At 46.4% G+C, this 16,825-nt stretch overlaps 3 protein-coding genes across 4 annotated transcripts; 1 reads left to right on the top strand and 2 right to left on the bottom strand.

Moving 5' to 3' along the window:
• Positions 1–406: 406 nt before the first annotated feature.
• Positions 407–9,219, bottom strand: LOC135419240 (ATP-dependent DNA helicase PIF1-like). The gene is made up of 12 exons (XM_064665511.1): positions 8,566–9,219; positions 8,366–8,477; positions 8,169–8,294; positions 7,920–8,073; positions 7,261–7,375; positions 7,080–7,186; positions 6,538–6,677; positions 5,776–5,882; positions 5,132–5,219; positions 4,450–4,595; positions 3,268–3,459; positions 407–2,927 (listed from the first exon to the last, which is right to left on the bottom strand). Exons 1-12 carry the CDS (start codon positions 9,217–9,219, stop codon positions 2,871–2,873), a joined length of 1,998 nt encoding a protein of 665 aa, XP_064521581.1. The 3' UTR covers positions 407–2,870.
• CFAP144 (cilia and flagella associated protein 144) lies at positions 9,218–12,346 on the top strand. 2 transcript variants are annotated; one of them, XM_064665509.1, is made up of 4 exons: positions 9,218–9,350; positions 10,082–10,141; positions 10,910–11,013; positions 12,060–12,346. In XM_064665509.1, exons 1-4 carry the CDS (start codon positions 9,218–9,220, stop codon positions 12,123–12,125), a joined length of 363 nt encoding a protein of 120 aa, XP_064521579.1. In that variant the 3' UTR covers positions 12,126–12,346. The 2 variants fall into 2 exon arrangements, with proteins under 2 accessions (XP_064521579.1, XP_064521580.1); XM_064665510.1 differs by lacking the exon at positions 12,060–12,346 and adding an exon at positions 11,891–12,053.
• Positions 12,347–12,410: 64 nt separating this feature from the next.
• Positions 12,411–16,823, bottom strand: EBNA1BP2 (EBNA1 binding protein 2). The gene is made up of 9 exons (XM_064665501.1): positions 16,697–16,823; positions 16,542–16,625; positions 16,271–16,428; positions 15,537–15,660; positions 14,345–14,434; positions 14,035–14,110; positions 13,685–13,775; positions 13,199–13,370; positions 12,411–12,854 (listed from the first exon to the last, which is right to left on the bottom strand). Exons 1-9 carry the CDS (start codon positions 16,781–16,783, stop codon positions 12,804–12,806), a joined length of 933 nt encoding a protein of 310 aa, XP_064521571.1. The 5' UTR covers positions 16,784–16,823; the 3' UTR covers positions 12,411–12,803.
• Between the last annotated feature and the right edge of the window lie 2 nt (positions 16,824–16,825).

The following is a 16,825-nucleotide window of genomic DNA, read 5'->3' as shown; positions in this document are numbered from 1 at the left end:
ACAACCCTGACTGAAGGGGAGCCATGACAGAGCCTGACAGCTCAGATTTGTCCTGACTGCTTCTTTTCTGATTTAAATAGCAGCCTCCAGACCCAGCCCCCCTCCCTACATCTGCTTTAGCTGGAAGTAAAAACATCCAAAATTTACACAGACAGACCCCTTTTGGCCTCAGAACAGCTGCCAGCCCTTCAAAAGCCACCACTATTCTGTTCCCACAGTTCCATCATTGAGAAGGCAACCACAATATTTCATGTATATTTAATACTAACATGAAATATTGATTAGCCTTTCCAGCTTTAAGTTCTGTTTAGCATTTTATCTCAAACCTCAGCTTGGCACCAAAAAAACCACCATACAATTGGAAAGATTTCAGTCCCTAAATCCAGGAAAACTACAGTCAAGTGACTTGCTTCTTAAAATCACAATTAGAAGTTTATTTCCATAATCACCACTCTTACACTCTAAATTATCTTTTCATTGCAGCAATACAGGAACTTTTTAAGAGATGTTAAAGGATTTGAGCCTGCATTATCTCATCACTCTTATGCAACCTGTCAGTAAATCAATGTATTGTGTATGACTGGACATGCCTGGTATATCCTTCCTAGCTGTCTACTCCAAGAGTAAAACCCACTGACATTCTGGGCATTTCAGATCCCACAACTCAACCTCCAGTGCAACACAAAGCCCTCATACTGCAGCATCCCATCTCTAAAAAGAGTGCAAACTGGACCCAGCCCAGCCCCCTGACCAAGCATACAGGCTTTAAGGCTACCCCTTGGGCATCCCTGCCTGCCTGGACAGCCTTGCCCTGATGATCAGGGTACCCACAGCCTCTGCCACCTGCACAAGGGACATGGGGGGTGAACAAAAGCAAAAACTCAACCCCCACAAAGGTGGAGGATGCACATTGAGGCACAGCTGGAATTACACAGGAGGCATGAGTGGCACAGCACAGATTCTGTGCCAGGGCACCCACTGCAGAACAGCAGCATGAGGAAAGAGCAAGAGTGCTTCAAGATGGGGACACAGCAGCTGGGGGAACAAGAGGTGTCCAAGGAAAGGCTAGAGCCAGCCTGCCACACCTGCACCCCCTGTGTCCTACCACAGGAGGAAGGGGCTGAACCTGAGCACACCGTGCTCATGGGCACCCTACCTGGGTACTGGCACTGGCAGCTGGGGGACACAGCCTGCAACAGAGTCAGGCCCTCACCCAGCTCTAGTGGAAGCTCTGGAAGCTGCAGGCCAAACAATCACACCTCAGTGCTCATCTGCACCAGAAATGATGCTTTAGTGTGCCAGCCCCCTCCTTGCCAGGCGTGTGGGCAGGGAGAAGTTAATCTTCAGTTTCTCCCCAAGGTGGACAAACAGCTTACATCCAGCTCAAAGAATTGGGATGTGTTGTTTAAAAAAAATAATTTAAAAAGTTTACAGCTTGCAGTGTGAGGGGGAAAGGGCTTGTCTTCCACAGGCTCCAGCTACTTCATCCACTCCCCACCAGACTTCTTTGAAGAAAAAATGTGCTGATACATTAAGAGCCCCTCTGAATAATAGTCACACTTCTGTCTTCTACTATGACTCCCTCCAAAACTCTACCTTTCAAGCCCAGAAAAAAAACTCAACCCCCACTTAAAATATGCATTTTGAAATCCTATTAAAACTGTTCTCTGCTATATTAACCACTGGCTAATCAACATCCTTTCCTGGCTTTAAGGAGAGTAGCTGCCAAGAAGTGACCTTCAACTCACTCACACAGCAGAGGTTTTGTTAGAGACGTAACCCTGCAAGAGATGAGTTCCAGCTGAATGTTATGTCATATTTTAAGATGTTAAACATTTTAAAATATACAAGTCACTTAAGCTTTAAACAAAGTGCTAAAATACAAAGACCAAAGCTTTTCCTTAATTAAGACAGTATATTAGTTCTGCTTATCTCTGCTTTTGCTGAAACAGGTGACATTACAGCTCACTTCACATGTCCATAGCCATTATTCCATATTTCACACTAAACTTCCACCTTATTAGTCAGACAGGTTTTTTCCAGGAGCAACTTTCATTTGAGCAAGCCTCATGTTTAAACAAGAGGAACTCTAACCAGTACCCATCTTCTCCCCAATGGAGTAACAGAACTTCACAATTCTTGTAGTTCCATAATTACAGGTATAAGATGTAGGAATTTCTCCTGTCTTTAAACAGTGCCAGTTCATCTCAGAGGGTTAAAAAAATAAAAATCACATCTTATGCAACAGACTAATAAAAACACTACATATCAGCATAACAAGCAATATGTAACTGGCAGTTCTGCTTGTGGAGGAAGTTTTGCAAAGCCTCCTGGTGTCAAGCATCTGGAACACCTCAGCATGCTGTAAAGTAATAGCCCAGCTCCTTGCTTGCAGAAGAATCAAGTATGTATTCCAGATACTTAGCACTGCTTTCCCTTCTGTCAGCAGCTCCTGTGAACAGGTCCAATCCATCCAGACACCCTCCATCTCACAACAGTGGTATACTTGAAGAAAGGGACACAAGTCTCAGTCTATATATGTGGAGGATTAAATGCAACTAGGCAGGCAGGATAGAACCATAGGAAAGTCCTTCAGGAACATCCTTGTTCAGTCATTTTGTTTGTTGGAGTTGCATCTGTGACACAGAAGTGCTTACTTAGGTCTGTGGACTCAGAAGGGGGCTGCAAAAGCCTTCCAAATTCCAGAGGCACAAGGTGGGGATACTTCTATATATCCAGAGTCAGCTGAATGAAGCAAACAGCTAAAAAAATTCCTTTGACTTTACCTGTGTTATCAAATATACTCAATAGCAAAATCACTGCATCTCAGCTGTCTGTGTTGACACTTCACAGAAACCAGGAGAACATTATCAGCTGCATTTCACATTCTCCTTCTCATCAGCATCTGAATAGGTGTGTAGTGAATCCTTTGGGGAGAAAGAAGACATTAAAAAAAAAAAAAAATGGAACAGATTTCTTTTGTGCCCACTTCCCCTTCATTCCTTACTGCAAGAGGAAGACCAAAGAATCCCAACCTATCCTTTCACCCACAGGGCCAGGTAGTGTTATACAATCCCAAAACTACTGTAGCTATTTTACCACCAAGAGCTGCCCTGGCACATGCTCTCTCTGCAGTTTCATCTCTCCTGCCACTACAAGTTTTAATTTGAATGGTCTTGCTTAGGAAGAAAAAGAAGCATCTCAGGGCCAACATCTCTCATCTCGGTAGCACAAAGCAGGCTTTGCTAGCATGAGGTTTTTCTTTACCTGGGTTAAAAGCTGATGACGCCTCAGCTGTCTATAGAACTGCAGCACAGAAGGATCAGCTCTCACTACTTTTGGGTCAAAATCCAGAACACGGAGACCTGCAAGGCTGCGGGCTCGGGAGAGGGCTACGTAAGCCTGCCCACTTTCAAAGACACGAGACAGGGAGATTTCCACACAATCTAAAGACATGCCCTGCCAAAGACACAGAGAACTTTGTTACAGAACAAACAAACAAGAACACTGTGCTGTACCAACACTAACCTGTGAGTCTGTCAAAGGTACCGTTCTTGGTGTAAGGGCTTGATTAAAAAAAAAGAAAAAACAAAGAAGTCTTTTGTTTTACTGTGTAACTGATTAAAAGATGAGAATCAGAAAGGAAAGGCAGTTTCCTACTGTTAGTAAATTGCTAGCAGATAGTAGAATCCACTAACTAACTCCAGAGAACCTCTTGTTGCATGAAACTCCATAAATCCCATCTAATCAACACAGCAGGGAAAGAAATCCTGCTGGTTTCACTCCTAGTAGTTAACTAGAGCAGTCACCATTCTCAAGCAGTCCTCAGGCAGATCAGAGAGTTGGGTTAGGCCTGTCTGCAGGGCTGTCCTGGGCACAGCAGAATTTACAGCCTGCCCTGGTTTAAACAGTGGCACAGGAACAATAAGCAGTGGCATGGGAACAAACTCACAGGTTTCCAAGACCAGTATTTATCAAAGTGTATGAAGTCTTCTGGAAGGGAAGGAACTTTGAGAAAGTTACACTGTTACATTGAAAAAAACCAAACACACACCACCAAAGAGCGAGTCCAGCCCAAAGAGCACAGCTCTGGCTCTGACAGCTGCCTCAGTTACACTGCAAACCTCAGGGTCTCTAGTGCTGATGACTCTCAAGGAAACACTGCTCTCATCAGCCCACAATGGTAAATAATGCTGCTTTATAGTCCAACACCAACTATGCAGATGGCAGCACCCCATGGAAACTCCAGCAGTGTATCTAGTCCATCTGCGACCCTACAGGCAAGCATCATGAGCAGAAGAGGTGCAGCTAAACACACATATTCTGCAGTTCCCCCCCAACAAGGGCCTTTCAGCTTTCCCTTCTGTTTTACCAGCAATGCAAGCTCACCCAGGAAATAAGGCTTATGATGGTGTGCCAGTCTTTAGACAGCTGTATAAGGACACCCACCTGACTCTTGTGAATGGAAATGGCCCATGCCAATTTTAAAGGCAGCTGTTGACGACTCAGGTGAACTCCTGATGGTCCTTTGAAGACCCATTTCTCCATCCTTATGACCTGTGTGACCCCACAGAGAAACCTAACCTTAGGCAGCCCTGTAGGAATGGGAGCAGGAGAGAAACAGGGATGTATTCCTGACACTCAAAAGCCAGGAAGTCAGCAGCCTAAGAACACTTTTTTCCCCCCCTCCTAAACCAAACCTAAACCCGCAGACAGTAAATAGCATGTACTGAAATGATGTTTGGCACCTACTTAAGGCAGGAGAATTAAAGTCAGGTAATTTATCAGCTGAGATGCAGAGAAAAATACACATTGCAGGTAGCAGAACATTATTCTTTGAGAAAAAACAAAAACTTGCTTGAACAAAAGAAAACAGGAAATGCAAATGAGCACCCACATCTAGACAACACAGAAAAGCAAACACAAGAGGCCCATAGATAGCTACAGCTGATGCAGTGCATGAGATCACAGCTGGTGAGAGCCCCAAGCCTGCAGAGATCTCCTCCCTGCTTTCCCTCTAATTATTCTTACCAGGCAGTAAACAAAGTTGAGAAGTCATCAGCCATCAATGAAAAATCGTTTTGTTATTTTTCCCCTCTTCCTTCAACAAGAGATCAAGAAGCTCACTTACCCTTCTGTTCACTGTCAAATCCTACAACAACGCCTCGTGCCCCATTCACCAGCCCTTGAGACACATCCAGATTCTTTGCCAGCATCACCTACAGAGAAAAAGAAAAATCCTTCAGTGCACTGGGTTTACAGCCTGCTCAGCCACCTGCAGCTAAACTTCTTTCTAGGAAGCATAAGCACATCAGGCTGATATGACCACATCATCCTATCCTGCCTATTACAGGAGAGAGCACCATCTTCAACTGAAATTATTTCACAGCCTTTCCTTCCTAGGATTCCCAGCTATTTTACAGCATTGAACACTTCATTTGAGCTGCTTCTGTCCACAGCTATGAGCTGCCTGTGCTCTCTGCTACTGAAAGCTTCTAAACCTGATTGGAAAAGTGTGTCAAAGTCACAGCAATCACCATTGTCCCCAAGACATGGACTGCACTCAAATCAAACTCATTTTCTGTTTGGATAAGATTCCAAGCAGAGAAAATATAAAAGATTGGAATAGAATCTTCTCTTGGCCTGACATAGACATTCTATATTGAATCTGCGTTCTGTATATTAATCTACTCTATATATTTATCTGATATTCCTTTATTTTTCTTATACCATTTGATCTGCTGTTCTATCCCGTGTGTATGTACACATACTTACCTGAGCTCCAAGCTTCAGCTCAACTCTACCACCCACAGGACACTGAGCATCAATTAACTTCACTAGCATTGGGTCACTGTCCAGAGCCTCAAATGTGTGCACTTGTCCTGTTAAGGAAAGAAAGACATAACAAATTGCAGCTGTTGAACACATTATACACAGCATGGCAGGAGGCTCAGTATTTATTTCTAATAGAAATTCCTCTTTTAATATCCATTCTGCTCTGCTGCTAGGACATCTTCACACAAACCTTGTCACATCTAACAACAGAGAGCTCACTATTGCCTCTCTTCCCAACAGAATTTGCAGAGCATGAAAAGGCACAGGAATCAAAGGCCAGCAGTAAATAAGAACTGAGCAGCCAGCATTTTGAGCATATGACTAGTTTCATTTGCTGCCAACATCAGATCACTAAAGGAAGTATCCAGAAAATATTGCCAGAAAGGGAGGCAAAAATTGAGAAAGCCCTTAATAAGATGCTATAGAAAGAAAAAGAAGAGGTGTGGAGGCAATAAATGACCAACCCTGTTTCATAGCAATCAATGAGCTTGCTGTCTATTACACATCAAGAAGTGACACTGAATATTTAACCAAAAACCTGAATTTTTTCCCCAGGCAGCCGAACTCCAACACACACAGCTTTGACTGGTGCTGCTGTGCATGACAGAACACTAGTTCTTCCTGACACCACAGTATCCCCACTGCATCCACTCAGAGCTCAGCCCCAGAGCCAGCAGAGCCAGTTTCCTCCAGGGAGTTCACCTGATAGCTGTTGCAAGCGTCTCTCATTAGTTATTTCGACATCATCTTTATGGGTGCAGAGCCGTGTAGCCAGGATCCCATCACGCTCAGACCTGTTGGTAGCTGTCTGCATCAGCTGCCTGGTAACCTCCTCTGTGCACCTGGTAACCAGGAAAAGGGAGTTATTCTTTAAAGTGATCAGGGACAGGTCTTGAGCAGCAGTAACCTTCACACAGCTGGATCTGTCTGTGCAAGCTGCAGGCCTCCAGAGAGGAGGACAGAGAAAGATATATAAAAGTTGGAGTACAGTGCCAGTGTGTGGGCCCTGGCCACTGCCAGCTCAGGATCCATTGAATTAACTCACAGAAATCAAGGAGGAACCCTAGAAAGTGTCCTTCCTTACCAGAGCAGGATATATGAAATCTGCCTATGTTAACTAAAGCTTTTATAGCTTTTGCCCCCAGCTACATATTCCTGATAGAGCTCAGAAAAGCGACAAACTGCTCTTTCTTCTGCTCCGTAGGTGGGGAGCAGAGATTACAAAGAGATGAGCTTCTCCTCACCTGCCTAAACGTATTGCACTCAGGAGTGAGACAAAGGTCTTGTCAGTCTGTCGCCGCACTTCAGTCAGCTCCATGTTTATGTGGATACATTTCCTCCAGCTTTTTGCCTGCAAAAATCATTCTCTGGTTAAGAAAGAGACAGACTTGAAGTATGAGAACAAGTTAAGGGGCAGTTTTGTACCTGGAAGCAGAACTTGGTTTCTTCATTAGCCTTGCAAACTGGAGGTAGCTGCAAGAAGTCCCCACAGATGATTAGCTGAATTCCCCCAAAAGGCTCTTCCCGTTTTCTGACTGCCCTGAAAGAGATGGAAGAGAGAAGTTTTGAATGTCCTCCAGAACCTGGACATACTCAGACCTCAGAAGTTACTTGTTAATCTGTCAGGATATTCAAATATACACCACCTGCATTTAAAAGATGTTTATCCTCAGCTGAATCAGAAGAGCTCAAACAATTAAACAATGATAAGACATTAAATTTGCTTTGCTTACCCACCCCAGATGCCATTACCAGTCTTTCTTTGGTGGCTAGTATGCTACAGCTGCTTCTCTCTGCAAGAGAGAACTTCTGGGAACAGCTGTATTCTGGACTCAGCTCTATAGACAACACTTAGCTCAGGAGATGGAAAGAGCAACTAGAACAGCCACAGCTGTGAGTGAAGAGGGGACACAATCAAAACCTATCTCATGATAAAGATCTGCCCAGATGCTATGATTCCATGCTTCCTTGCAGTCCTACGCCAGCAGCTGCCTTGTATCAATTCACAAAACCCAAGGAAGGAAGCAGCCTGGAAATTTAGGAAAATTAATTTCAATTAGTTGTTTGACCTGACGTTTGCTTACCTTGCCACTGCCTCCAGCCTGTCAAAGAACTTTCCATCTACCATTGAGATCTCATCGATGATCAGGTGCTGGCAGGCCAGCCAGTGCTGGCGCACCCCCGGCCTCTCCGCCAGCTGAATGCACTGTTCCAGCGGTGCCTTCCCAGAGCCGATCCCTGGCAGGGGAGAAGAAAGCAAAGCTTTGGGAAGCTCCTGATTCATTGGGAAGGGAGTGAAAGCTCCCAGCCCCTCGCTATCGGGCAGGCATTACCTGCAAAGGCATGGAGAGTGGTGCCACCGATGTGGCAAGCGGCCACTCCCGTGCTGGCTGTGGCATAGGTGACGTTCGGAGGGAGGGAGCCCACGATCCTCTTCAGTAGGAAGGACTTCCCAGTCCCTTCGAGGAGAGAGAAGCAACAGGTCAACAGCGAGGCCCGAGGGCTTTCCCCAGCGAGAGCCGCCGGGCGCCCTCACCTGCGCAGCCGGTGAAGAAGATGCTCTTCCCGCTCCGCACGGCTCCCAGCACCGCCTCCTGCTCCGCCGACAGCCGCGCCGGGGGCCGCCTCTCGGCGCGGGGCACCTGCGGGACAGACAGACAGTGGTGCGCTGTGAGGGCAGCGCCCGAACCAGGGCCCGGTACCGGGGCCGCCCCTCACCCCGGGACTCACCTCGGCGGGGCACTCGCCCCGCCCCTCCCCGCAGCCGCGGCGGGGGCCGGGATTGCGCAGCAGGTCCCGCTCCTGCACCGGGCTGATCACGGCGAAGGACGCCGGCGGCCGCTCCAGCAGGCACGGGGGGCGCGCCGGGCCCCGCGACCCGGCGGCCACCTTGAGCCGCAGGAGGCGGAGGAAGCGGCGCAGCGCGTCCGGGGGGCAGTCGGAGAGCAGGACCTGCGCGCCGCCCGGCCCCACTCGCACCGCCGCCCGCCCCTCGCCCGCGAACCGCGTGAAGAGCCGCACGGCGTCCCCGCTCAGCGCGAAGCTCAGCACCGCGGCCGCCGCGCCGCTGCCGCCCACCACCCGCAGCACGGGCTGGCGCAGCTCGTTGCGGCCCAGCAGCACGGTGGCGTTCCGCAGGACGCGGCGGCGCGGGCCGCAGCCCCCCGGCAGCGGCTCCTCCACGGCCGCCGTGCAGCGCAACTGCGCCGCCTCCATCGCCCCGCCGGCCGTTTGAACGCGCCGCGTGCGCCGCCGCCAATCGGCGCCCGGGGGATTTAACCCGGCGGCCAATGGGAGGCGGGAGGGCGAGCGGGCCAATGGGCGGCCCCGAGGGCCCCACGTGAGGCGTTGCCAGGCAGCGGGACGCGGGGCCGGCGCGGCCATGGCCGCCCGCGGCGGGCAGCGGGAGCGGCCGGACGCGGTGCAGCTGGACCGGCTCCTGAGCGAGCGGGTGCACAAGGAGATGCGGCACCAGAAGCTGTACACGCAGTACACCGTGAACCCGCTCCAACCCGGTAAGGCGGGGGCTGGCCCGCAGCGCTCAGCTGCGCGGCGGGGATAGGCAGCTGCACCCAGGAATGGCAGCAGCGGCCAGGGACAGGGGTAGAGTTGGAAGGAGCAACCGGTGGGCCTTTCTTTCGCCTGAGGAGCCGGTCTGCACACTCAGAGGCAGCAAGGAGACATGCCCCGGATAGCCTTTAGTAACCCTGGAGAAGTGAGGCAACTATTTAGGATGCGGAACCTACAAATCCTGAGCAAATACAGAGCTAGGATGGGGTAGAGAGCCCAATCACTACACCACGTCCCTTCAGCCCTTGGACCTTCTACCTGTCAATTCAGAGTCACAGAATATCACAGTCTGTGCTGGCACAGACAGATGATGGGAGTAGATTCATTCAGGTCTAGCTTTTGTAGTAAAACAAAAACCAAAGGAAAATAATTTCCTGAGACTTGGCACTCGCAGGCCACCACTTGGGTGGGGTGGGACTTTGGTGTGATGAACACAAGCAGCATTCAGTAGAAGGGCCTTTGGCATGCTTAAGCTCCTTGCCTTCCTAGGAAGTTGCCATTAATCAGTATTTCTAACTCATTTTCTCTATTCACATGCCGTTCTTCCTTTACAGCTTCAGTGAAGTAGCTGGATCCACACTGGGGAATAAACAAAAAGAACATCTGCAATGATACATATTCTGTACCTGCCTGTGATGCTAAATTCATGTTATTCACCTGCATCATTTCTTTCCAGTTTACACAGTCACCAGGAAGCCAATGTCTTGGCATGACAATATAGACGAGCCAACAGATGGTAAGAAATCTCTGAAAAATCTTTTTCTCAAAATTACCTAAGAAAATTACTAATAAATAGGATTTAATAATTCCAATCAGTCTAAAACATCATGTCTGTGGAAACACCTCTGTGACCATACAAGAAAATTAAAACTCATTCATGATTTTTGTTAAATGTGAAGCAGGTTTTATTCCACTTTAAGGCCCTTTCCCATTACTTTCCATTATCAGCAAAAGTTTGCATTCATGCAATTGTGCTATTTGTTTTTTAGTTAAAAACTATACTACACTATAAAATATATAGAAAATTCTTTATAGTCATATTATAAAATTTTGCTTGAGAATCTAAACCTCCCCAAAACAACTGGAAACATGATCTACACATACATGTTGCCTGTCACTGCAGATTCTACTTAACCACCACACATAGTAAACTGCTGAAATGACTGTCCAGTCTTGCTTTATAGCACTGGTAATAAGAACCCTTATATCAGTTGCTCCCTTATTTCTAACATGCTAATTTTGTCTAAAAATGCTCAGGTAAGAATTAACAGGACAGTATCACCAGGCAAATCTTGAAAGTGCATCAGGAAATACTGAAGTAGAAACGTCACCCTGCATTCTCTGACAGTGTAATTCATAGAAGCACAGAGGTTGCTTTTATCCTTGGCTTTCTTGCTATAGCTTGGACAGCATTAAGTTGTCCCATTCTAACACACATCCACAGGTGAGTGATTTTTAAATTTTTAAATACTTTCATTTCTATTTGTGTCTCTTAAACCAACAGACGAGTTCCTGAAACTTTTTCACCGCGCAGCACTGCAGCCAAGACAGAAATATTCAGAGCCGCAAACTGAAAGCCAAGAAATTGGCTGGAACACAACACCTCTGGTGAGTAGGACTCAGCTCTTTGCAGGATTCAGAGGTGTTCAGCCCACCACTGAAAGATACACATGCAAGACAATAATTTGTGACAGACAAACATGGAAAACAGGAATGACCAGGAGTGAGCAGAGCTGTTCATAAACAGTTTTTAAAACTTAGACGTAAGAGGACTCTTCACTCTGGCATAGGCTTGTGAACACAGAAACAGCAGACTCCCCTGAGAAACCTGAATGTAAAATATGTACAGTGACAATGGATCCCAAGCACAGTGCCAAATGCCACATGTGTACTCACTGTTTACTAAAGCCTTCAGCCATGAGAAACGGTGTAGTGAGCAACGTGAAGTGACATATGTAAGTACTGTGAAAAGAAATCTGCTGCTGCACAGTATCTTTCAAACAAAAGTGCAAGCAGAACCATGAAATTAATAATCATCTAAGTATACCCAGGGCAGATACACCAGTGAGGATTCATCTGGGGAAGCGTGACTAAATAGGAGGTAAAGAAGTATGATTAACAAGCTGAGACATCAATCATACCTGACAAACAAATAGCTGTGATGATGGCTGACTTTACAGATTAGTGTTTTAAGAAAGGCAAGTGAGGATCTCATTAATTTTGGCCTATTACAAAGAAAACTAAGACAAATAAGAAAATAAGACAGTTTTCCTCAACTTTTCATATTATACATCAAGTAAACTAGTCACTCCTGACAAGGGTAGAGACAGACATGCCAGCTGGGCTTTATGGTGTTAAAATAGTGCTGGTAGGATTAGACTGGCAGGAAAGACGCAACTAAATGTGCATGAAGGGAGGCAAGTTCAATTTATAGGGTCAAGGCTCATAATGCTGTTTAATTTGTTAATCTTGCCTTTTTCAGCAGGTTCTACCATAATGAAGCAGTTCTACCATCACAGTATGGTGGTACCCTGCTCGTTTTTCACTTGGACATTTCTCAGCAGCAAGAACACCATGCATCACTCTTCCCAGGAGGGACTGCTACTACCAATTTTAGCAAAAGCACATGACTATTTGTCATTTTTCTTTCCCAGATTCCTGTGGACCGTAATGATTGCAGACTCCACTTCCCACGCCGGAAAACCGAGTTCACTACATAAATGGCTGCCCTGGGGCATGGGGAGGAGGAGAGTAAGAACCTTCAGTAGTAGAGGGGGGAAGCCACAAACTCAGATAGACATCTAATGTATTAGGCCTGCTTGTTAATAGGCAAGTCTGGTAGACTTCTAGTAAGAGACAATAGAAAAGGAAAGAGAGAACCTCAGTCTGTCCAGATTTGCAGCCTGACAACACTGACAGAAATAAACTTATAAGACTGCTGTATTCGTCTCATTGCTGTTTCTAAACCTATCTATATGAATAGTCTAAAAAACCACTCTAACATCTTGACAGGCTTCAGACTTCTTATTTTGACACCGGCAACATGACCCAGAACTCGAGGTCTCCAACCTCACATCAGCAGTAGTGGTGAAAAAAGCTGTCAGAATGAAGGGGACAAAGGGCAGGCTCCAGCTGCCATTCATAAAACAGCTAAACATGAGTTACACATAGTTCTGTGCAAACCATTTAATGCATTCACACACCAAAGGTTTACGTGGAAAACAATCCTCCAACAAAACAGGACGAAGAAATTAGTGATAAGGCACTAGTTTCCACTGACTCTTTTCCATGCCACTTGGAAGCATCCAGCTTGCTCCATGGTTAGCTGCTTGATGCCAGCAGAAGCACATCTTGCAACACACAGACACACAAGAACCCCAGTGGGAAGCACAGTCCTCTTAGCGCGCTCGGTTCTTCATTTTCTGCCTTGCTCTCTTTCCAGGTCTCTTCTGCAACAAACAGACAGATTGAGATCTTTATTTTCACGTTCCCAATATATGTTCTATTTCTATAGCTTGGGGAGGATACCAAGGAGAGGGTATTTGTCAGTACATCTGGAGAGGGAGGTTTTAGCACACAGGTAGCAAGTGGTATTAACTCCCTTGCTCATTTCCCTGCTGATACCAAACCACTGTTCTCAGCTCTGTCAGCAACCCAGTTATGCTCAGCTCCCAAAGACAGGCATTATCACTTCCCGATGCTGTAGGAACCCATCATGTACTCAGCTCTCCCTCCCAGATGAGGGCTGGCTTCTCAGCCAACCAGGAGTGTTTGCATACAACATTTTACTTACATTGAGGGCTTTCTTCCCTCCTTTTCTTGCTTTTCCTGGGCCTTTGTTGTGAGCCACTTTTGACTGGAAGCTGGATACATCATTAAAACTTTCCTTTGTGTTCCACTTTGAGCCTTTCTTCTTCCCACCAAAACCAAACTTCTGATTTTTGTATCGTCTTTTGGCATTTGGTCTGAAAAACAACCAAACAGCATCACTGCCCTACATTCCTTTCTTCAGGAAGCTCTCAAGGCACAGGTATGTGCTGATGGACTCCCAACAGCCATCATAAACCTTTTCCCCCATAACAAAGATGCAGAAATTAGCACATTTCAGTCTCTGTGCCATTCTGGCCAGTTTTATTTCTCTTTAGGGACAGAAAACCACCTTGGACTTATTTTAACAAACACTCATAAGAACAGCTTTCATGCTCCCAGAATTATCCCCCAAAAAGACAGAAAAGAATCAGACATTCTGTGTTTAAACATCTTTCATTTCCAGCCTCACCCCTTCTTTGTCCGTTGACTTGCACTGCCTTTTTTATTCCCCTGAGATGACGTCTGCTCGTCATCTAGAAAGTCCAGCTTGTCAGACAGCCCTGCAAGAGCGAAGACATCACAGCTCAGAAGAAGCAAATTTTCAGTCTAAGCAAGTAATAGCACCAAGTCACCCTCACTGAAGAACAGCTACCTGAGAGGCTTTTCACTGGCACTGGCACATGGTTCTTTCTGCACAGCAGCCTCCCAAGCTCAAGGCCCAGAACTACAGATGTAGTGACCACCCATCACGCTGCCTTACATTGCTCAGACACCACTGCTGCCATCACACATTTGCTCTCTTAGTCAAGTTAACTTTACCTTTCTGGTATTTCTTGACTGCATTCAACATATTTTTTTTCTCCTTCTGTCTCCTCTGCAGAATCTCAGTTTGCACCTGTGATTAGAAGCAGAATGTTAGTTTTGTTCCTTGCAGTGTCCCATAATTTTTTTTAACCTATTCTTTTAAAGGTATCCTATCTTTAGCTCTGTTTTCCTTCAGAGCAGCTAGACAGAAGACTAGACAAATTCTATATATTTTAGCCAGACTCTGGTGGTCTCACTTTCCAAGCTGCTCACTCAGGCTCTAGATTCTTGTCACAGACTGTAGCTCTCTTTTGCAGCTCCTCACCTTCTTGCCGTATTTTCTCATTGCACGGAGCTGTTTTGCTTTCTCAGACCTCTCCATTGCTTCCTGTTTACTCTTAAGCTTCTGTCGAATCTTATTAGGGGATAGAAAAAATGAAATTTATGAGTAACACAAAAGAAAATAAGAGAATTTTATGATTGCTTAACAGTCCTTAAGTCAGTATTTGTGAAATATATATGGGTGTAAAAAAACATCTCTCAATCAGATCATGCTTAAAGGCATAACATCCTTTCAGATCAAGGCTAAAACAGTTATTACAGAAACTCCAGAACTGATCTGTAGTCAAAACCTGGTTGAAAAGACAATACTCAGAGACAAGACAAAGCCTTATAATGGGCTCTAATGGAACAAAGATTATCTTGTCAGTCTACTAGGGTCCATGAAGAAGATTTGATAGTTTCTGTCTTGTCATTACTAAAAGTAAAGCACTGAAGAAGAGTCAATAATCCTGTGCTACAGAAAACATCTTTTCCATTCCCTCCTTGATCACATTTTTATAAGGATGCCACATTACAAAGGATTACAAGGATTTCAACACAGATCTTCTGGATTCAGTCTGTGACTCCACCAGGAGATAAAAACTGCTGTTCAGACAAAGTCAGCAAAAGAAAAGAACAGTAATGTGCAGAATTGACTTAAGCCTTAGCACAAGCCACTTATTACTCTTCATCTTCTCTAGAAAGGTTCTATCAAACACCAAAACAAGTCATACACGAATCTCCAAATTAGACTCCAGCTTATGGTTTTTTCTCTTATACAATGTAGCCTTTTTTCCAAATCTAAAACAAAAAACAGAGTTCCCTTTTGAGCAAAGACTACAGTAAAATGCAAGTTCATGAAAGTCTTACTTCCTACACAAATCTGACTTTCTATCCAAAATAGATTCATTCAATAACAGAGTCTAAAATCACCGAGAACCAGAACACACTGACTATAAACAAAGGGTGATAAATAGGAAAAAAAGGATCGTGTAAAAGACACAGTCAACTGTAAGTCTTATGACAAAGAGCAAAAACACAGCCAACTTTACAACCACTCACACTGAGAAAAATTCTCCATTTTTAATATTAAACACATTCAGGACAAAGTATAAATAGGGTTTTCTACTTTATGTTCCAACCTCTTACAGGATAAAACCAACACATTACACAAGAAAGGAAGACACTGCACTTACCTTCTGCATCTGTTGGTCTGATTTGGCCATCTCTGCAAAGTAATCATCCGGCCTCCTGGTCGGAACCTGGAGCTTCCGCAGCCTAGGAAGGGCTTCCAGGACGGCTGCCTGAGCCTGCCGGTAGCTGGGAGAGAGCACAGCACCAGCTCTGTCACTGCACCAGCTCTGTCACTGCATGTCAGGCATCCCACAGCACTGACAGAAACTCTGAGCACACCAGCTAGGAGATACTGGGATCTAACAAGCATTGCTCTAGAATTACATCAACGTTCTGTGCACATACAGTGCTAGTGAATAGGTGCCGGCAGAATATTAAGACTTGTATCTTACATATATGCACTTATTGCCAGTTACAGTTTAATATGCTGGAATATAAAAGCCATAGCAAAACAAAAGAATTGTGAGAACACCAAATCAAACCCACAAAGAAAAATCAATATCTTGTATTACAGCCTTAGTACTGCTACCAAGGCACTTTTAAAATATACTTTTCAGCAAAGGATGGAAGTCTGCTGGAAGGAGGGCAATTATTTATTTTCAGTCACAAGGCAAGTTAAATATACTAGCGTTAATTTGTACTTATTCTGGAAAACATTCAGAGCCATCAAATCTTAAATAACATGGCCCAAGAGTGCCAGTGACAAGCACCCTACAGCACACTGGTGAAACACAACTACAAGCACGCAGCAGCAGCACTCTGAGACCCTACATGAAACCTCTTCTTTGACACTTACAAGCTCATCTCTCTCTGGAAATCATTCTCAGGGTCAACAGCATCTGCGCTGGAAGCGCTCTGGGCGACGGGGTCCACGACGGGCCCCAGAGTCACGTCCAGCCTTTCCACCCACGCGAGCTGCTTCCCGAATTCGGCCAGGCACTGCTTCAGGCCGTCCTGCGAGAGAAGCACAGCTCTGCACGGCCCCGCACGGCTGGCCCGGCTCACACCGCAAACCCCCGCCGCCGCGCAGAGCCCCGCAGCCCTCCCGGCCCCGCAGCCCCGCTCACCGCGTCGTTGCGCCGCTTCGGCCGCTCCTCCAGCACCACGTTGAGCCCCGGCTTCAGCTCCCCCCTCGCGAAGGCCTCCTGGAGCTGTGAGACGGGCACGGTCAGGCCGCGGCTGCCGGGGGAGGCCCCGCCGCCCACCGTGGCCCTGGTCTCACCTCCGAATCCGAGAGCGAGGAGTCCTCGGAGTCCGACCCGAGGTCCGAGAGGGACCCGCGCCGCGCCATCGCCGCCACCGCCGCCATCGCCGCCACCGCCCCTTCCGCCCGCGTGCGCCGCCGCTTCCG

This window comes from Pseudopipra pipra, chromosome 9 (assembly GCF_036250125.1).
Source record: "Pseudopipra pipra isolate bDixPip1 chromosome 9, bDixPip1.hap1, whole genome shotgun sequence".
Classification (NCBI taxonomy): domain Eukaryota; kingdom Metazoa; phylum Chordata; class Aves; order Passeriformes; family Pipridae; genus Pseudopipra; species Pseudopipra pipra.
This window is presented reverse-complemented; position numbering and strand designations above follow the sequence as displayed.